The sequence below is a fragment of the Carassius auratus genome, chromosome 46 (genome assembly GCF_003368295.1).
Source record: "Carassius auratus strain Wakin chromosome 46, ASM336829v1, whole genome shotgun sequence".
In the NCBI taxonomy this organism is placed as follows: Eukaryota; Metazoa; Chordata; class Actinopteri; order Cypriniformes; family Cyprinidae; genus Carassius; species Carassius auratus.
Genome location: NC_039288.1, coordinates 16,036,163 through 16,058,993, shown reverse-complemented (window position 1 = coordinate 16,058,993; position 22,831 = coordinate 16,036,163). Strand labels below are relative to the sequence as shown.

At 35.1% G+C, this 22,831-nt stretch overlaps 1 protein-coding gene and 1 pseudogene across 1 annotated transcript; one reads left to right on the top strand and one right to left on the bottom strand.

The window, feature by feature from the left end:
- Window positions 1–6,296: 6,296 nt before the first annotated feature.
- On the bottom strand, window positions 6,297–7,902 carry LOC113064370 (cholesterol 25-hydroxylase-like protein 2; annotated as a pseudogene).
- A 6,590-nt stretch (window positions 7,903–14,492) lies between these two features.
- LOC113063757 (protein S100-A1-like) lies at window positions 14,493–18,335 on the top strand. Its single transcript, XM_026234080.1, has 2 exons — window positions 14,493–14,633; window positions 18,051–18,335. The coding sequence occupies exons 1-2, from the start codon at window positions 14,493–14,495 to the stop codon at window positions 18,225–18,227; spliced, it is 318 nt and encodes a 105-aa protein (XP_026089865.1). The 3' UTR covers window positions 18,228–18,335.
- Window positions 18,336–22,831: the final 4,496 nt, after the last annotated feature.

Below are 22,831 nucleotides of genomic sequence, written 5' to 3'. Positions count from 1 at the left end.
TAATTTATTTTGGATTTAAAAAAATCTGCTAAATGTAAATTAAGTGTAAATGCAAAACTGTTTACACAGTGATTTGCACAAATTTCTTTCTGCTTATGTTTTATTAAATAGTGCACTTTTAATGTCTTTCCTATTTTGATCACTAGTATGTTTCATATTGAAATATACTCGCTGATTTTATCAGTGAAACTGCAGCTCTAGTGAATTCACACTGAACTCCACTGATCTGTTATCCACTCCCTAGTTAAGCAAATATTTAGCATACCACTTACATCATCATCGGTCTACAGAAACCATCTAAACCAGTTTAACTAGCTTTAGACCTTTGATTCTTTGTCTCTTCAGGTTTGACTACCAGATTTTTTATTTTTTATTTTTATTTTTTGGAAGTTTATAGAACATCAAATAGAATTTATTTAAAAGTAAAAAAACAAAAATCTTCCACCAGGTGAAATCTATAGGTCAGATTTCTTAAAAAAGTATGGCATACTTCTGCTCAACAATCCACGAGTTGAATTATTAGTTTCTGCAGCACTTATTATGTACAGAATATTATGAGCAATATGTCAGCTACTAATAATAACTTGAATATGCTGCTTCTTATTAAAAACGTTTCCGCCTTAGAAAAAAAAAAAAACATTAAAAGTTTGATTTTGGTCAGATTTTTTACAACTATTTTTGAAAGGTGTTTCTTTATGCTCACCCATGATGCATTTATTGGATCAAAAATACAATAAAAACACTAATATTGGAAAATATTTGTAAAATTTCAAACTGATTATATAGTATATTTAATAATATATATTTTAAAATGTAATTTATTCCAGTGATGCAGTTAAGAATTTTCATCATCATTAATCCAGTCTTCTGTGTCACATGATCTTTCAGAAATGCTGATTTGCTGCTCAAGAAACATTTCCTTATTATCGTTATTGAAAACCTAATATTTGGTGGGAAAGTGATATTGTTTTTTCAGGATTCTTTGATGAATAGAAAGCTCAAAGGATCAGAATTATTAATGCCTTTATTCTCACTTTTGATCAGTTTTATGTGTCCTTGCTGAGTACAAATATTAATGTCTTTATTATAAATTCTGACTGTTCAATAGTAGTTTATATCTTGCAGTGACTTTTTTTTTTTCCTAGATGTGACTTGCAATATCTTGCAATGTTATTGTATTTCTTTGTTCAACCTTCACCCTTTTATTTTTAGCCAGAGGTGGAAACAGGCTCCCAGCCCCTCAAATATCATCAATATCTGAAAGTGGCCATTCATCTTGCTCATTAACATTTCCATGTCTCAGATGACGATTTTGTGTTGGGTCAAATCAGGGTTGCCAAACCCACCCAATTGCTACTCAAAACTAGCTAAATTGTGTTTCAATGGGGTAAAATACATGTTTTTGGTGGGGTTCCCCTGTAAAATTTGCATTACAGGGGTAAATATCATGGGTTTTCAAGTTGCTTTAACCTGCGGACATGAAAAACAACTGCAGCAACAGTGTTAAAGTAGCCCAGTTCCATGGGAAAACCTAGATTTGGCAACACAGGATCAGATATGTAGCCTCCAGGCTGGGCAAGGCAGAAACAGAAACTAACTCCTAACCCTAACCCTAAGCAATTAGAAAGACCTTTATGCCTCCTTGGGCTGGGCTACAACCAACCACAGTCTCAAATAAGGTCCACAAGCTCCCTGTCTCTCCCTCCCTCTTTTTCTCACACTGTCTCACTCTCCGATGATCCAATTTCACACACACAGATACTCAATCCTTGACTTCACAGCTTCCTGACCATTTCTAGATGTGTTTGTCTTCTGATGTTGCTATGGATACCGCACTGGTCTTGTTCATGGCATTTAGGTTGCAGTTTCTCATCATTGGAATAATTATTAGACGTGCGATAAGAGGATGCATTTTGAAAAGTGGGTTTTTGTAGCATGATATGGTGTAGGTTGAATGTAGATAATTACAGTATGTCACTCTTTCTGCAAACATACAGGATTATTTTAGCCCATTTTATCATCTGCTGTTATTCGGAAGAGCAAATGTTTCCTTAAAAAGCAATGTAATTTGATGTATAATTAAAGTCTGTGGCATAAAGGGTGCATGATGAACGTTTGATACTAAGATGTTTATTCAAATCTCTAAACTGAAATGTGAATAATAATTGTACTTGCCTTAGCAAATACCACTTTTAACTTTTCCAGTACAGATATTTTAAAGCTAGAACCAAACAATAGCTGTTTAAAGGCTGTAAAAGTTTGTAAACTTTGGCCTTTGCTGTTTATGACAGACCAGAAGTGTTTAAAGCAAATGAAGTTCCTCTTGCATCTTGCTGACAGCACAGAGAGGAAGACGTTATTCCTCTTTCTATCATCACCCTCCCCTTGCTCTCATTCTTTTTCTCTTTCCTCCCCCTTTCGTCTTTCCTTGTGTTTTACAACCTGTTATTCAGCTTACATTTTTTTCCAAGCATGAACAAACATCAGGGATACGATACGTGAAGCAGAGTAGAAATGTGACACTGTGACAGACAGGTATACATTATAACCTGTGAGTTAATGAATGTTAGTGAGTCAGGTTTGACTGTAGGAAGTAAGTGCTGACATTTTGAATTGTTTGCTGAGCAGATAAATGTTTGTGGTTTTGTGCCATACAAAAACCATACAATACAACTCCGTTTCGTCGACTCTCTTTCGATGTTCAAACTCATGTGCACATGCGCCACCACCTGCAGTTTAAGATTCAGGATCACTTCTCAAGACACAATCATTTATTATTCACTGCTGTGTCTGTTGGGGTCTCGAGTCTTTGACGGATGTGTGTTGGCCGATGTTTTTTAAAATAGGGCCAGTCTGTGAAACTCTTTGTGTCTGTGTTCAGCTGAAACACAATGACTGGTCAAACCTGTTCAGCAGAGCATGCTGAAGCACGTTTGTTGGTGGCGGTCATGTCCTAGTCAAAGCATTCACATTACACACACACACACACACACGTACCATATGTCCAAAATGTATATGTTTTTATTATTTTTTTATTTATTTTTACAAAACAAACTCCTAGCATAAATAGTTTTATAGATTTTTGACTTTGTCGTTTTATATTCATTCATTCATTTACTTTAACATTAAATAAAAAAAATAATCCTATGTTAATTTGCTCTTTTTGTGTAAAATAAAATGTAGATGGCCTGATAACATTTATATAATGTGGAATATTTACATTTATTGAAGTTAAAAATAGAAATGACGAGGCTTGTTTCTTAATTGTATCTTTTACTATGAAGACATTTGTCTATCGGTGAATTCGTCGCGTTGATGCAAGTGTATTGAACACAGCGACATCTACTGTACAGAACTGGTAAGTGCAGCACTTTTTTAATGTATTGGCTGTTTTGAATACATTTTTTTTTAAATAATATGTAAAATAGTATGCAATATTGAACTAAAAAGGTTTCAAAATGTAGCTCTTTTGCACAATTAATTTTGTACACAAGTTTTGCAGTTATCATATTGGAAATAAATACAGATATTTTGCAATTTATAATAATATTTATTTTCGTGGTAAAAATAATGTCTTGGTGAATTTTGACATGAGATGAGGACTAATATTCCACTACACGATGTAACTGGAAGGTCAAGTCTAATACACTGCATTGTGGGATACGGTATAATGTGCACTGCTGTATATTGCAAATATAATAGGTCATCAATGTTGCATACATAAAACATGCATACTGTGCACATTACACATGTCATATAATCCAGAAATAATACAAGTAGCATGGTAGTAGGCTTTTAGGAGAATTCTGCTGATTATTCTATGATATATGTGTAAGTGAGTTTAGTTCTCGTCAATTTGGGTGACTGATTTATCCTAGTGTTCAATGTAAATGTGTAATCATTTCTATCATGAGCACTCCGATGTTCACAGATTGATTTGTCTCAGCATCTTATCTCTCCTGTATAACTACTTGCTTAAAACACAGTCCACATTTTCTCCCAGTTTCCACATTCCTCAAGGACCCCTCTGTTGCAGTGCCAGAGGGGGAGGCGTCCACAGCAGTGCCTGATGGGAAATGTTCCAGTGTTTCCTGTGCTGAGCTGCAGATAACAACTCACTGTTTAGAGAGCTCAGCCTGAGGTCTTCAGAGATACTGAGCTGCTGGACGAGAGCCAGGTAGCGCTCAGCCTCACACGAACAAATGCCGCGAAGCCCTTATTTTCAAGTTTGTTTGTTCGGCCTCCTCCGAGTGAGCCAAAGGTTGCAGATAGCACCACCGCCCCCTATGCTAAAGGTCTTCCACCTTCTGTGGCATTGCATGCTGGTATCTTACTGTGAACACTCCAGAATCATATCTGAAATTGTGTCATAAGCCAACTTTATCTGAATTTCTCTTTCTCTCTCCTCTCTCTGTCTCTCTTTTAAAGCATGGAGAGCTATTCTCCATGTGCCAGAGGGATCAGTAGGAGGCTGAAAGAGAAGATGATTAATTAGCATTGCCTCTCTGCTTTGGCTGTAGACTGATCTCAGCCCAGATTCTCTGCGGGCTTCTCTTATGTAAAACTGTCGAATAACAAAGTGTGGCATAGAACCGAGCGATGGCTGAAAACAAATAGTGCATGCTGAGGTGTATGTTCAGGCCGGTTGGACATCCATATCCTAAAAGTGTGAACATATATTGTTCTTTCAGTAGTTCTAAAATGTAATAATTTATGCTCCCCCTTTGTCATTTCAGTCCATAAGAGTGGTCCATACAACTCAAACTCTATATTACAAGTCTTCTGAAGCTGTTTGAGAGCTTAGTGTGAGAAACCGGGCAATATTTGAAGAGATAGCTAACACAAAATTTGTAATTCTTTTATTTGCCCTAATGTCATTCCAAACATGCAAACAAAAAGAAAATATTTTTAACAGTCTTTTGTCTGTGCTTTTAAAGTCACCTTGTATTCTTAAAAAATAAATAAATAAATAAATATATATATATATATTTTTTTTTATATAAAATATATATACCTTTAAGCCTTATGCAATTCTTAAATGTCATATCATATCATGATTAGTTATGTGACCTTGCATGATATGTCAAAAACAGCCTTTTTATAATTACCATAATTGCAAAAGAGATTTCAAAGCTCTGTTTTGGACACAAATCTACATTATGGGTTTTCTAGGTCTTCTAGGTTTTCTAGGTTTAGGCAGTTGACCAATTTAGGGTGTTTTATTATTTTATTTTTTTGCCTTTTTTTTAAGTTTGGCAATATAAATCACCATGTACTTACAGTATAAGAGCAGCTCTGACGAACATCTCATATTGTATTTTGAGAGAAGAGGGAAGAAGGAAAATAATGACATAAAAATTATGACAAATTTTGGGGTGTGCTGTCTCTTTAAGCCTAATGAAGTCCTGAAATGTCATTTACAGTTGCAACTTGCCACCTTGTGATCGGTTATGTGACATGAGAACCAGTGTGCTATTTTATTTTATTTTTTTATCCAAAAAATGTCAGTTTCTCAAACAAATCTATCCCATGGATTAAAACTCACATTTTCTGGAGCTTTTGTCTTTTTTGTACACCTTTGCAGTATAAAACACTGTCTATTCTAACTGGATGAGCAGCTTAAAGATATAATTTTGTGATTCACTGAACGAAGAGTTGTTATAACATTGGGTAAATTATGACATGATTTACATTTTGCATTAACTACTGCTTTAAGCATTATGCAGTTCTACAATGTCATTTACAGTCACTTTTTTACTGCCATGTGATGTTCAAGAACCAATAGCATTAAGACTCAGTGACGTACAACCAGGCATGATGCATAATTTTTTCAAAAGACACACTTGTGAATATGATTTCAGAGCTCTGGTGGCTTAAATAGTGGTCTGTTTGTCACACAAATATATCTTATGGCTTGAGAAAGCTTAGGATGTAGTGTTTTTTGACTGGTTTTATAGCTAAATCTCCATCCACTTTTGCTTGAAGAGCAGCTAAGACATTCTGGCAAACATCTCATTTTGTGTTTCATGAACTAAAGACAATAATATGCTCAAAACAAATTTTTTGGGTGATATGTGCCTTTTAAACTTTACCTTAACTATGTCAACTCAATTATCATGATCAAAATAACTCATGTAGTCTGTATTTTGAACATTTTGAATTTATATTAGCAAACACAAACAGCAGCAGTGATGGTGTAAGAAGTCTGAGATCTTTCTAGCAATCACAGTGAGCCAATTGTGTTAGCCAACATGCCGCACAGTTACTTCATATAACGATTCTCTAACGATTATAACAGCCAGTCCTTTTATTTCCCAAAGGTTGCAACGCATCCTCAAATGCATATCAACACAGCTGAAAGTAAACTTAACAAACAACACAGTATTTTATTGACCCAAGTTTAGTGAAAAGTGTCAAAATACAATAACAAGCACTGGAATACAAGCCATTTTGAATATACATAATCTTTTGGAAAGACATTAGGCCAAAGCTACAAACCTGAGATATGCCACAAAACTCACAAGTTGGCCATTAAAAAAATTTATTATTTAGAAAAATAGATAGATTTGAAAGAAAAGACACTTTATACATTCAAGGACCAGGATGCTTTCATTGCAAATGTGCTGCTTGCTTCTGTACTGGTTTGTTAGTAAGATACTTGATCTGCAGTTCGGGGAGAAGATGAATAGCAATGGAGAATGTGCGAGACAGGGTGGGACAGATGGAGCGAAAAGAGAGAGATGAGTGTGAGAGCGTGAAAGGGAAAGCAGAGCCTCAGGCTTCCTTTTCGTCCCTTTCTTTCGGTGTTTTTGTCTTCACAGGAGCCGGCATAGTTGCGGTTCCCCCAGCCAGTCCCAGTGGGCGAAGAAAGGTGCAAAGTTGGTGCCCGGCTGCTGATGGTGAGCATCGTGCCGCAGCGCTCCACCCCAAAGGCCAAAGGGAACCAGACGATGCATTGCCCAAGGGAAGTCGTACCCGCAGTGGTCCTCAGTAGAAACCCAGATGTTGAACAGCATGAACGCCCAGGTGGTGAGACAGTGACACTGGAGGAGCAAAGGATCCACGGTGGTCCAGAAGCCCACACTGAAGAGCTCCCAGGCAGACAGGTATTGCGTAACCAGGCTGAAGGTTTGGCGATACTGGTGGTGGAGCGCGTGGAAGGTGCGGTAGAGCCAGCCAACGCGGTGATGCAGCAGATGCCACAAGTAGTATTGGAAGTCGAACACCACTGTGCAGCCCACGATTCCCAGCAGGAAGGCAGTGAGCGTGGGTGCCTCGCGGGGCAGCGGCACAGGCGGACGCCAGAGCCACTGGGCTATGGCTGCAGGGAAGATGTAGAGCAGATGGTTGTATGTGGTGAGCGCCAAAGTGGAGCCGATGTTGGACCAGGTGACGGTGCGGTCCTGGTGGATCTGGTAGCGTCGGATGGACGGCCAGGTAGGTGCGAGCAGGTCCAACACAGTGTAGAAGAACACTAGCACCAGGTACATGGACACCGAGATGATGACGGGAAACAGCGGCGAGCGCAAGGTGCTCTCGTGGTTCTGCTGCAGGTAATCCCACATGGGCTGCAGCACAGAGCGCTCCGACAGAGCCCAGGTTGCGTTGCTGATGTCCAGCAGGCCACGCAGACTGCCGGGATTCATGTCCAGCTATGTTTTGTTGATGCAACAGCCAGACTTCTGTTACGCCTGTGGCGGGGTGAGGATGCTGGCAGCGGCCAGTGGCGACTTACTCTTGCTTTGAGTGCTGGATGTGGCTTTTTGTAAATGATCTGATCTGCACCAAATGAGGCAGGCCTTTACGCCTCTAAAATGTGTCCAAGCACCACCTCCTGCATCTGTAGCGTTTCTCTCTCTCTCTCTCCCTTTCTCTCTCTCCCCCCCTCCCCCCATGCTCTTCTTCTTTTGGTATGATGTGTGTGTGTTTGTATGTGAACGCTCTTTTCATTGGTGGTTCGAGGGTGATCCAGCATTTGACCAGCTTTGACCAGTTCAAACATTCCTGTGCCACTCATTTCTGACCTAGAAATGCATGGAGAAAAAGAAGCAGAGATGTCTAATTGATCCGTCGAGTATCTATTTGTTTGATTTTAATCATCTGCACTGCATTTATTAACCAGCAACGGAGATTGATTCATTGATGCATTGCAGTTCTGTTTCAAACAATGTGCAAAAATGTGTCATTCGGATTTAAATGTCATTATTAGTTCTGCTGAATGAGGCGCTGTGAATGTATTTATGCAAGAATGGCAATCAGGAGACATATATTGTGCACCTTCACTGACTGTCAATTAAAATAAAAATAAAGTTTTTTTTTAGATTTTATGCATTTAGCAATGAGTCACTTTGCTCAATTTGTTTTGCACAGCATTTGGGTCCTTAGAATGTTTATAAAATAATGTTATAATGAACTTAATTGATAAAATAAAGCTGAAAGAAATTAAATATATTAGATAAAAACTTAAAGTATAAAATAATAGGTTTAAGTTTAAATACTATGATTATTAAGAAAGAAAAATGCATTAAAGCTATATATATATATATTTATATAAAATAAATTACTAAAAACATACACCAAAATTACTCAAATGAAAATCTAAAAAATAAAGCCAGTTCAAAATATGAATAAATACAATAATATTACATAAAAAAAACACTGTAAATAATTACTTAAATCATGGATTGTTTTGGAAGGGGTTCATGTTGCTCATAGCTCACTTTAAAATGAAAATTGCCATTATCATGTTGTTCCAAATCTATTTTTCCATGAAGAGCAAAAAGTTTTTTGTTTTTTTTTATGCACTTGGATGAATCAAAACTGGAGTTTTTAAGCATCATGTTTCATGTCTTCTGAAGACATATGATAGCTTTGTGTGAGAAACATAAAAACATTAATCAGCTGTTATTTACCCTAGATCTTATTGGTGCATTCATGACAGAAGTAACAATTTGTGAACAAATAACTGAAAACAGTACTGTGAACTGGATCAAATAAGTCACTGAGAAAAAATCTGACTCAAATAGAAATGTTCACAAATAAGACATTGTTATATTCACTTTTTTATATTGCCATTTTTTCTCAAAGCTATGACTTTAGAAGACGTCTATTCTTAAAATAAACCTGTATGATAAATCAGGCATGTTTATGCTGCTTTTGCATCCTTTTCAAAGCTTCAGCTTCCATTTCGTGGAACTGCATAGAAAAGAACAACTACAATTCTTCAGTATTTTCCATTTGTGTTCCATAGATCGAGTTCATACAGGTTTGGAACGACATGAGGGTGAGGAAATTGAGAGTTTTAGGTGAACGGTTGAAGTTGTATTTGTGCAACAGGTGGATGCTGAAACGTATAGAGCAACTGACCTCAACATTACAGCATTTTAAGATTTTCTCCACAACATATCAGTTCCTGTTGCACATTATAAAACCTTCTGTTAATATACATTTTAGAGCGTTACATTTATATAAACTGATATTACGCAACATTTGCCATTAATATTCATATGTTTGTCTGGCTAGACTTGAGTATAAAATGCATCATAAACAACCCATTTCAAGGATGAGTAGGGTTGTGCAGCCTAGTTTCTCTCGCCTTTTCTCTTTCTGTCTCTCATTAATCATAGCTTTTCTGTCAGGCCTTCACAAAGATGAAAAGCCCTTGTTCATATTTTGACATTTTTCAAACCAGGAAGTTGTAGCTGTCACTGTGGTCATGCATTAATCTCTCTACAGAATAAAGTTGGTTTTTTTCGAACAGGAAGAAGCTGAGAGCAGGACAGGGCAGACGGCCACTGAGCTGCTCTCTATGGAGTCATGAATGATCCACTTCTCATGCAAAAAAAAAAAAATAATAATTATAAAAACATCCTCCATGATTGGGACAACAGCATTTTTTTTATTTATATGATTTGTTTTCATATCTATATATTATATATCTGTAAAATAGCTGTTAGTACAGAATGCATGAATAGATCACAGAAATCTGTGTGAAAGGCTGGATACAAATACTGAATGAAAATATGAATCATTTATGAGTCACATACAGGCTGATCGACATGAGACGCAGTGCTTTAATGCTTAAGGTGAAGCGTGTCAGCTATTCATATCAGTGCATATAAATTATGGTAATTAATTTGCATTGACACTGTATTCCAGCAAGAACATATAAAGTATAAAAATGTATTCTTTATAGTTTAATAAAATCAAATGCATGCAGGTTTGAAAAGAGTACATTTAAATTTCAAATCAGCTGTTCATTATGTATATTGCATAACAATGTATACATGTTTTTGCATTAAAGGAATAGTTCACACAAAGATGACTATTTATCCACTCTCAGGCCATCCAAGATGTTGATGAGTTTATTTAATTTATTTGAACCGGTTCAGAGAAATTGAGCAGTACATCACTTGCTCACTTGCTTTACCATTGGATGCTCTGCAGTGAATGGGTGCCGTCAGAGTGAGAGTCCAAACAGCTGATAAAGACATCACAATAATCCACAGGGAATCTACACCACTCCAGTCCATCAATTAATATCTTGTGAAGCAAAAGCAAAAAAAAAAAAAAAAAAGCTGCGTTTGTGGGAAATGTATCATTAAGGTGTTTTAACTTTAAACGTAATCCATAATAATGTTTCCCCCAGTGAAAACGTCCATCCTCTGTTGTCCTCTCAAAATCCATTTAGATTTATTCATTTAGAACTGTTGGACTGTTTTCACTTGTAAACGCTGCTTGATCGGTGTATATTTCACATCTGATTCAGACCACTTTTTCACTGGAGAAATCAATTTTATGGATAGATTTCAGTTGGAAGCAACAGTTTACAGTTAAACATTTTGGGAATTGTTTCTTACAAACACAGCTTTTCACTTTACAAGATAATAACTGATGGACTGGAGTGGTGTGGATTACATGTGCATTATTGTGATGTTTTTATAAGCTGTTTGGAGTCTTTTTCTGATGGCACCCATTCACTGCAGAGGATCCACTGGTGAGCATATGAGCAAATCTTTTCTGATGAAGAAACAAACTTTACATCTTGGTTAGCCTGAAGGTGAATACATTCTTCAGCAAACTTCATTTTAGGGTGAACATTTTCTTAAAAAGTGAAGTTTTCAGAGTGTACAGTGTTTTTGTGTTCTGATTAGACTTGAACTGGCATTGATTCTCATCACAGATGCTCATTCAAAGCTTCTACAGCTTGACGGAGGTTTCAGAAAACTGGAAAGAGCCTTCAGGAGCACCAGGATTAGCTGTCCGGTGGTTGTTAAAGTTGCTCATCATCATCATCATCATCACCGGTGAGTCATCAATAAATTATAGCCTCCAGCTATTATATAACATGCAGTATGATGCAGACATTTAACAATTGCTGTTCAGGAATTTACACTACAACAGACCCATCACAATATAATTTTTTTTTTTTTTTTTTTTACCAAATTACTTTTGCAGGAATTACGTTATTAACATTAGCATTATGGGTTAGTTTTGCATGCAAAAAAAAACTCTTACCTGGAAAAATTGATTGTGTAGATTTACAGATAATGTGTATATGCTAGGCTAGCTACTGTAAACAAATATAAGCCTTTATGCATTAATAACTGTTTTGTTTCTTGAGGAGCAAATCAGCATATTAGATTGATTTCTGAAAAATGATGCTGGAAATTCAGCTGTACATCACAGGAATAAATTACTTTTAATTCATTTTAATTTTACCAGTTATTTTATATTGTGATAATATTTCCAAAAAAAAAAAAATATCAAAATAACGCAGCCTTGGTGAGCATATGTAAAAAAAATTATCTCACGGACCACAAATTTTTAATGGAAGTATCAATTGTTTTCAGTTTAAAATAATGCTAAAAACATTCATAGTCTCGATATTAAAATAACAGAGGCACTACTCATGTTGAGCCGCTAGAGGTCAGAAACACATCGCCATTAATACAGCAGATGACCTCAAGATGTGCTGAAACAACCATGCTGTGCTGTTTACTTTTATGATGTTTAGACAAATGCAGTAGTATGAATACTGGGACATTATAGGAAAAAGAAAAAATGGCTATATGGGTCATTGCCCTCCAGCACAGTAAATTCAATAGTTTCCTCACTCTAATTAACACAGTACTTCGCAGGGAAACGTTTCATCATCTTAATGAACGGAAAACACATTTAGCTTGGAGGGGTGAAGGGTGAAACACACCTGAGCCTCGTCCTGACCCCACCTCTGCTCTCCCTCAGGTGATATATAACGAGTAAAAAATAGACTCGTCTTGATCCTCGGAGAGAAAAGGCCCCGAAACAGGTCGACACATCCAGTTGAACTTTCTGTCTTTTAGGAAGAACATTTTATTCAGGAATTTAAGATTACATAAATAATACATAACTATCGATCTAAACAAATCAATAGTCTTAGGTCTGAAGTTCTCTTAGACCTAAGAGTAACCCCATGGGATTAATAGCTTAGTTTTAGCAAAACAAGAACGCCGCATACGTCATCAAGTCCCGTTCCTGCGGGCAATAATAGTCTGTACGTAAACGCTCGTGCTTGGAGGATGTTGCAGGAGTTTCCAACCAAAGCACTGAACCTTTCTCAACAAGCTGAACCAGACAATCATGCAGAAAGAACACAGCTTAAACAAACTAATGTTCCATTCACACTGAGTAGAACATGCATGTTTTTTACTCTTATAGATTCTGTTATCATTTGCCATGCATTGTACGATTGAGAGGCTGCAACGACTGAAGCTGAGAATCATAATTTGTGTTCTGCTGAAGAAACAAAGTCACCTACATCTTGGATGCTCCGGGGGTAAGCAGATAAACATCAAATTTTCATTTTTGGGTGAACTATCCCTTTAAGCCACATAACAATATGATAACCAAGTGATAAGCCAAGTACAGAATCTTCTCTGTCACTCACTCTATCATTCCCCATGCAGAAGTAAGTAAAAGGGCTTAATGAGCAGAATTAGAGCTCTTTTGTATGCATCTATGACAAAGATGCTGATGAAATGCTTTTAGAGGGACTTGATAAGGAAGGCTTCCCCAAGTCATATTCAATGAAACCTGCACCATTCGTGCTGCAGACATGAATGAACTCAAATCATGTGAGATGTCAGATTCCATGACTCCAGCCGTATTGACACACAGTGGTGGGCCCTTTTTGACATGGGGCACGCAGTGTACAAAGGGGTCCCAGAGATGCCTGAGGGCGTCTGACATTTCTCGGGACCCAACATGTCATGCCATCTCCATCAAAATAATCACAAATAAATAAATAAATAATGTTTAAAATCACATAATCTTGTTCCTTTCTCCTTTAATGCTTTTAGCGTCTTTTCTAAGTTCACTCTTGAAATCATGAATTTCCTGGTTTATGCTTGCTGTGGCTGGTTTGGTGCTGGTTAACCCGCATGATCTTTCTGGTGATGCAGGTGGACCAAGAACCTCTTGCTGGTTAAGCTTGATAATAAGCCTAGGAAAAGTTTGTGGTCAGTAACATCTTTTAATGATCAGTTGCAGAAAAACTTCAGGAAAACTTCAGTGTCACATGATCCTTCAGACATCATTCTATTTCTAAGATGCTGATTTGCGATTCAAGAAACTTTTCTGATTACAATCAACGTTGAAAACAGTTGTGCTGATTATTTTATTTATTTTTTATGGAAATGGTGATTGTTTTTTTTTTTCAGGACTCTTTGATAAATAGAAAGTTCCAAAGAACAGCATTTATTTGAAATACAAATCTTTTGAAACATTATAAGTGTCAACACATTATTACAATGGATCATGTTTATGTTTATTTATGTTAATATGATGACCTGTTGTAGGATACCTTTGTGAACTGACTTCATACATCCACCTAAAAAGAAAAAGTGATATAAAAGTGATGTTTGTGTGTGTGTGTGTGTGTGTGTGTGTGTGTGAGGGCTCTCAGGAGGCCTTTGCTCTTTTATTTGGAGTGTGTTTTCAGTGCAGGTGTGTGGAAGGGTTACTATGGTACAACACCTGAGCTATCATACATCGTCACAACAACAGAGGAGGGTCTTCCCTGCACAGGTTACCTCAAAAACAACTTCAGCCACTTCTGAAAACAGTTTGTTCACCAACACAGAACTTCACTCCTCGGCTCTCAACAAGGTAAGACACTTTTCTCTCTTTGCCAACAAACTTCAGAGCTCTGTTCATATTTAAAGGAAAGCTGATAACGTATTGAAACTGACTTATTTATTTGTAAAATTATTTTAACCTCTGCAAATAATTGTAATTTGGCTGGGATTGTGGGATTTTGACATTATGGTACTGAATGATTTTTATATTAATGTGCACTAGTATTGACATTCTGCTATGTCCAGAAAAATGCTATGATACTTTGGAAGTGTTTGTTAATAAATATAGCAATCAAACAGTTACGTCTGAGCAGCAGCGGGTCGGTCTGAACTGGATGTGTGTCATACCTGCTCCACAGGTGCTCTGCAGCAGAAATGCCCAGTAAACTGGAGGGAGCCATGGATGCACTCATCACGGTCTTTCACAACTACTCAGGGAGCGAGGGAGACAAATACAAACTCAGTAAAGGAGAGCTGAAAGAACTTCTTGACAGTGAACTTACAGACTTCCTCACGGTTAGAGATCAGAATTTTCACAACAAATTTCAAAGCTCGAGAACTCTAGCTCTTTCTAGCCTTTACCAGAGCTTGCGTGTTATTTATGAGTCTGCATTGTCAGATGAATACAACTAATCTTAATCCAGACTGGAAAAATATAAGCAAAAAAGACATACCAAAACATTTTTATGTATGCACATTTATAAGAATGTACAGTAAAATGTAATAAAATATATGCATTTAGTTTTTTATTCTTCATTTATTGATAAATATAATTTCTACAATGTAATAATCATCATTATTAATGTTATTATTAATAATAATTACAATATACAATATATAAGTATGTGTATGTTTCTTAATAAATATAATTTATACTTATATAATATATATATATATATATATATATATATATATATATATATATATTAGCATTGCTCAAATCAAAAAATTCAAAAGCATGCTTTTAAGAGTGAAAATGTGTAAGTTTTTACCATAAGGAAACATAATATCTGACCTGATTTTTAAATTTAACTTTATTTAATAAAAAAAAAAACTGCATGAAGTTACCAGATTAAAAAAAATCATAGTAAATTTATCACAAATAGGGCTGCTAAGGAGCGGAAAATTTCCAGTAAATTTCTGGAAACTTTTCAAAAATCCATGGAAATATATATGTAAAAAAAAATCCTGGAAAGTTTCCAAAATTTCTGGAATATTTCCAAAATTGACTGGACATTTTCCACCTGTTTGCAATCCTGGTCACAACCAAGGTTTATTTAGATTTTTAATAGTTTATATAGAAATCCAGTATATTATGCTATGGATATTTTTGAATGCATTTGCAACCCTTTGTTGCAAGCATTTATGGTAAGTGAGCTCTATTTTGGTTTCCTCATCAGGAAGTGAATTTAAATCATGTGTATTAAATAATCTTCTGACCTCATATCACATGAGAGCTGTTATATGAACACACACAGAGAGCGAGAAAGAAATCTCTTGGCATGCAGTTCAAAGTGCTCACTTTCCTTCAAGAAAACAGCCCATAACATCACCTCACTGACTGCTTAGTCAACTGTACATAATGCTTTAATGCCATCTACTAAAACTGAAGATCTCATCTTGACTTCCAGCACATACCCTGCTCTTACTGCATGCATTAATATGGGAGTGAGTGATGTTGATTAGTGATAATTATTTTGTTAAATGCGCAACAAACTTTTCATGTTGTTTACTGTGTTTGCGTTGAATTCATTTCCTGTGTTCACAGGCGTGTGATTCCAGCTCTCACACTGGGACAGGCCACTTGCTGAGTTGGCTGAAAATCTGAGGAAATGCATTAAATGAATTATTTCTTTCCCATCAGACACAATTCCGTTCTATAAAAATGACCCCATTCATGATCAGGAAACTTTATCTGAACCTCAGTGAGACAAAAGTTCAGGAAAACAGTGCTTGGGTCAAACAGCGTCTCTGATGAATCCATACAGATCTTTGGGGATCTGTGTGTGTGTGTGTGTGTGTGTGTGTGTGTGTGTATGAGAGAGAGAAAGACTCTACAGGATCAAGAGGAAAATAAGTTGCCTCTCCTCCCTCTTTGACTGAATTTCATAAACCTGTAAGGAATTATTTTAAACGTATACTCTTTTTATTATAAAAATAATCCTGTGGAAAAAAGCCTATTTTTAGGACCATTGTACAGTGTATAATATCATTAAGAATTCACATTCTCTAATTTTAATGCAATACAGAAATAAATACAGATAAATAAACATATTATTAATATACAATATACAATATTCAACAGCACATATTTCATTTTAGTAAACATAAAAAAATCATTTATATGTATATATATATATATATATATATATATATATATATATTTATATATGCACTTATACACATATACATATGTATGTGTGTGTATTTTGTTTGAATAGAACATTTTGACGTTAACTTTTGCTGTAATGTGTTCATTCTGTTTTAAATAAAATATTATGCTAATTTATACTAATGATACAGTTAAATGTGAAACAAGTAAAAAAAAAAAAAGAACAAAAAACTGAAAAGTAGATTGTTTTGATTGCATTAATATTAGGAGGACGAATGTGCTTGATTGTCATGCAAATTACATCTCAATGTAACAAAATTGTAATGTTTTTCCCCCTGTTACGTAACATAATTTCTCATTTTCTTCATTTAATTTTTGGGATGAAATATTAGCTGGATGTGTTTTTCTTGAGATGGGGTCTCAGTTGTGCACGCATCATCAGAAGGAGGCATCATCCTGAAATAGACTCTCACCTTTGACCTCTCCCTCGCCACAACACACTCGTCCACGCTCTCCTGAGAGTGTGTACTGTAACATTAGGAGGCAGAAAGAGTAATGCGTGAGATGTTAAACCATGTCTGGTGGCTTCGTGTGTTAACCATACACAAGTCAATCATTCAGTGGAGCCACAGGCCGATGGAGTCTGATGGTTTTAAAGTCACGGTTCATCAGTTACCAGCTTCACGACTGGGACCCACGGCCACTGGGTTTTGCCCAATCGTGCTCACGTGGAGTGAATGTCAGGGTAGATGGATGGATATCCATGAGATGGATCTGATGATTTTTTTTTGACGGTGTGGAAACAGGCTAACAGGATCAGGGACTTAGAGTTAGTGCTCAATATAAAAACAAACATATACCCAACATTAAGCAATTTCTATAAGAAATCAGTATATGTTCCATAGAGGTTTTATCAGATTGTGATTGTTATTGGCCACAAAGGACCTGTATTTTAAGGGTGAATACAACCAGTCTTAATTCAGACTGGACACACTTTAATGAAAGAGTCCTACAAAGCAAAATATTGTATAAAAGAATATATTTTTTAAATTATAAATATTTGATTAAATCAAAACATATTCCTTTTTAATAAAATATTATTTTTAATGAATACAATTTAATTATATAAATTAATATTAACATAAAATAAAATTTTTTTTTAGCATAACTAAATATTTATACAACAACTATAGATTCATAAAAAAATATTTTTCAAATTCATAAAAGGAATATATTGTGTATGTATGTATGTATATATATATTTAAGGTTTAAGAATTGTATTATGTACTTTTTCATGTTATAATCATTTTGATTATATATATATATAATATATATATATATATATATATATATATATATATATATATATATATATATATATATATATATATATATATATATATATATATATAATCAAAATGATTATAAAATAAAAAAGTACATAATACAATTCTTAAATCTTAAATATATTGTATTTATATGAAAATACAGGATATATCCTATTTTGACTGATCAGCATTCAGTGGCGTACCATGCACAATATAGCACACATACGTTTCAAGCTTTGCTGAGTTGTTGTGTTTGTTTTCTCTTTGTTTAGTCTCAAAAAGACCCCATGCTGGTGGAAAAGATCATGCACGATCTGGACTCCAACAAAGATAACGAGGTCGACTTTAACGAGTTTGTGGTGCTGGTGGCGGCGCTGACAGTTGCGTGCAATGACTTCTTCCAGGAACAACAGAGGAAGAGAAGCAAAGACGAAAAGAAAGGCAAATGAAACGGATGCATGAACGTACCTGCTTGTGTAATGCTCTGTGATGCATTAAACCGTTTGTCATGAACCAGACCACGTCCTTATGTTAGCCATTTACTGTCAATCCTTGGTTTATATCAAAGGCATTCATTACATAATAATAAATTATTAATTTCAATTATTTAAAATGACTTGTTTTCTGAAATGAAAAGATGTACTTATCAAAAGCTGGACTTTATTATCCTATACCTGTAGAATACAATGGATCTGACCTCTGCTTCTATGTCCATTAAATATATTATATATACAATCTATTAAATCAATAACATTATCAGAGCTGAATCATGTTGTTTTTCTCATTTCATTAGTGCACATACAGCTTCCCATTAAAGAAAGAAATGGTTTGGGAAACAGTCTGCTGTATGTTAGGATGTTTTAAACTGTAGTGTGTCCACCAAGGTTGCTATTGTTAACTTAAACTAACATTTTGTTAATTGAAATAAAAATGTTATATATTTATTTATAAGCATTAGATTAAACAAATACTGCCTTGGCAACTAACGTAAATCATTTTATGTTGAAGCACTAAAATACTGAATGAAAATAAATAAAAACTAATACTGAACTAAAACTAAACTGAGGTAAAAACCTAAATAGTAATTTTTTAATAACTATTTATGTAATAAAAAGAAAAAGCAAAAACTACTAGAAATAATAAAAGCCCATATAAAATATAAAAAAGTTAATGAATAATAATATAAATAAAAGTTAAATAATGCTGGTGTCTAGTTATTATTTCAAATATAAAAATGATTTTTTTTTTATTAAATAATTTATTTATTTTTGTGAGAATTACATTTTTTTAACAAGCCCAAACAAATAATGAGTACATAAAAAGTAAAAAAAAAAACACAGCTGTAAGAACATCCATTTTATTCATCGCACAGTGAATAGAAGGTTAATTCAAGTGCATTGAATTATTGCTGTGCTGTTGTCCTTTTAATACTGGCATAATTTTCTTTTTATTGGAATTTTGCCCATTTAGATGATATTGATCCAGGAACACATAATAGTTTATCACTCTGGTATCAGCACTATAAAGCTAAACCATGCACTAGACGACCATGTGTTCTTGTGCTTTATAGTCCATCTTAAAGGTTTGAAGTGTCTGTGTTGAGAAATACATCAGACAAAAGGCACAATATTTAACAGATGTCTTGTTTTCGCTCCAAAACATTGCTGTGCTTCAGTAATGACTTCAGAAACCTTTCATTTCCGTTGTCTGTCCCTCAGCAGTGCGCTTCATCTTCTCTCTACAGAGCACTTGATATTCTCTCCAGAGCTCGACTCTGTCTGACGCAGTTTCTCCTAAACGATTACCGTCTCTGTCCCATGCACCATCAGTGATAAGAGCAGTGTGCAATAAGGAAGTTCACTGTGTAAAATGTCCTTTTAATGAACAGGCACATGCAGTAATTGCATTATGCCATTACTATAAGAGTTAGATTTTTATGAGATGATTAGAAGACGTCTCAGGGCACATTTCGAACTGAGGTTCATACATTTTTTCAGCCCAATGACAAGTTTAGACTGGATTCAATATTATTAAAATAAAATATTTAGGGCTTTTAGTCCATGTGTGGTAATTTTGAAGCATAATCTATAAGCTAGTGTAGTCTTAAACAAAAAAAAAGACAGTATTATAGTTTAGATAGTATTATAGTTCAGAAATATATGTCCTCTCTAAAGCTTTTGAATAATAAAATAATAAAAATGTGTATTTATTATTTATAAATGAATTTATGAATTTATTTAATAATGAATCATTTAACTTGCTTAATTTGAAAAACATGCCCAGTTTATAGCCTTAAAAATTATAAAATAGAATACTAAAGTAAATGGAAAAATAAAATCATAATTATAGATATTAAATAATAAATATTTCTTTTTATATTTTCATATTTTTATATTTTTATATTTTTATATTTTCAAAATATTTTCATATTTTGTTTATTTTAATGATGAAAACATGTTGATTGTTTTTATTTATAGAATATAAATAATAAATATGTTGTATCAATTATTTACAAATGTATTTATTATTATATATTCAAATATGTATTATTTATGAAAATGATTAGAATATTATTCAAAATTATTATTATTATTAATATCAACAAAATTATAATTATTATTATTAATATTATGCAACTTAATAAAAAAATATTTACATATTGTTATTGTTTGGAATAGAACAAATGTTTATATATTATATATATATATATATATATATATATATATATATATATATATATATATATATATATATATATATATATATATATATATATATATATATATATATATATATATATATATATATATATATATATATATTTCTGTTAAATATTTAAATGTATATCCTCCTTATAGCCCTAAAAATAATAAAGTATTATTTATATAATATTAAAATAATAAATAACATGCATTTTTATTATTTAATAATTAGCAATTTAGTTTTTATTATTCGTAGTTATATGTCATATTTGAACTGAAGGTTTATGATATTGTTAGAAAGATCTATTTCAGATGTAGAGTGTGCATATTTTCTTATTTTGTCAACTATTTACATTTTATCAAAAACAAAAAGTGGATCCCGTTGCAAAAAACAAAAATAATCCACATCCAGGCACTCACATAGGAGGCAAAATATAAAAAGCCTTTATTGTAAGACAGGGCTACATGTTAAAATACACCATTGCTAATCAGCCCAAACAGGCCTTTATCAGGGTATTATTTACATTAGCCTATAAGTCACTATCACTGCATATTACGGTTTCGCAATAATGACCCTCCTGTAAAAGAGGCTTGTTTCTAGATCTCACCTCGGTCAAATAAAGGCTATGAAGGTTAAACTATCTGCCTTTGACATGCATTTGTCCTCTGTCCTCTTTGACTGGAGTCGACTTCATCCAGGTGTCTAATGCTTCACACGCACACACTGTGATGTCGGCGATGATGCGATGTGATGTAAGAATGATACACGACCTCATTTCCAGAGGCTGTCGATCAACCCGGGTATTTTTATAAAGGACAAATGAAGATCTTGGCAGAGGAACGTGACTGCAAACCTGAGCGCGGAGACACGACCCGTAATATAACGCTTCAATGTGATAAACTGCCAGAGGGCTGCTATTTATGAAACGTCCTTCAGTAGCCGGACGATCGGTGTTACCTGAGACATTTCAGACATGTATAATAATAAATAAATAAATGCTCCACGAGTGCACCTTCTCTCGCTCTCTGGTTGCTGTTACTGTGGATGAATCAGTCACGATTAACCGTGATAGCTAAGATGAGATAATTATCTGTTGTCTCTTAATGGCCTCTAATTCTATTTGTCTTTTTCTCTTCAGCGATTCATCATTGCATCTTGTTTTTCTCCCCCTTCCATTTGTATCCTCTTCCGAAACACCTGAGTGGAAGTTCTCCCCTAGTAAATGACACCTTAATGCTTTAATGCTGGTTTAGATAGTAGTACACATTCCCTATTATGCATAGATGGATATTATGGGTTCCATATGATGCTATGCCACTGAAGAACCAAATTCTGTGGTTCTTTTTATACAGCAAAATACGGTTCTTAATAAAAAAAAGAGCTCTGAGTGCAATCCCGTTGGATTTGTTGCTGTTTCCGCTCTCAGTGAATGAGTTCTGGGAGATGGTGTCTGAGATCAGGCCTCTGCTCCGCTGCATCGGTCTCCAGCCGTCTGCACAAGAGAGATGCTCACGTCAACAGCGGCCTTCACAAAGACAAATCCAGCCCCGTGAAGCTCCGTCTGTTTACCAGTGACAGCGATAAGAGAAAACTAGACGAAACAAGGACGAGCAGAGGAAACGATTACGCCCCCTCTCGCTCTCCTTCCCAGCGAACATGCCATTTATCATCGCACAGACACAAGGGTCAGACTAGGAGGAGAAGTCACGGTGTGCTATAACAGAGGTGCATGAAAAAGTGTGTGCACGGCCCTATTAAAACTCCACTCCGAGATCCATTTCCGGCGTGTTCCCACAGGACAATCACGATCACCACCCCTCATTCGGCCTTATCTAGGAGACTTTCAGACACTTCACTACCTCCTTATCTCTCCTCGCACACCTCCACTCCTCCGTCAGGCATTGCGTCACTCCCGCATCATCCACCGACTCTTCATTAGAAGTGAGTGATATGTCGGAGAGCTGGGCGGTTTCATCCATCTCGCCCACACCCATCCTTCCGGACATCTGTAATCGGTTTTAGACCTGAGTTACGGCCCGTCGCTCTTTCTAAAGAAGAGCAGGTTCTGGTAAAACTCACTCTGCGGCCTGTCGCACACACTAGACCGCACAGATGGGTCATTACGCTGTGAGAGAAAGAGTATTTATAGCCAAAAATAATGAGGATTACTCACTTGCATGCTATTTGAAGAGCAGACAAGGAAACGTCTTCAGAATACACACCAACAATGTACCTGAGACAGAACTCGGCTGATTACACTGATGCTTCTAATTATAGAGTAATTATGGAGTAATTCAGTTTTTTTTATTTTATTGAATCTGTTCTGTTTTTTTAGTATTCCATATCTAAG

Excerpts from the sequence above, each read along its gene's own strand:
- LOC113063757 (XM_026234080.1), top strand. The coding sequence starts at position 14,493 with ATGCCCAGTAAACTGGAGGGAGCCATGGATGCACTCATCACGGTCTTT. Across the intron at positions 14,634-18,050 it reads AACTTACAGACTTCCTCACG|TCTCAAAAAGACCCCATGCT; the intron begins GTTAGAGATCAG and ends CTCTTTGTTTAG.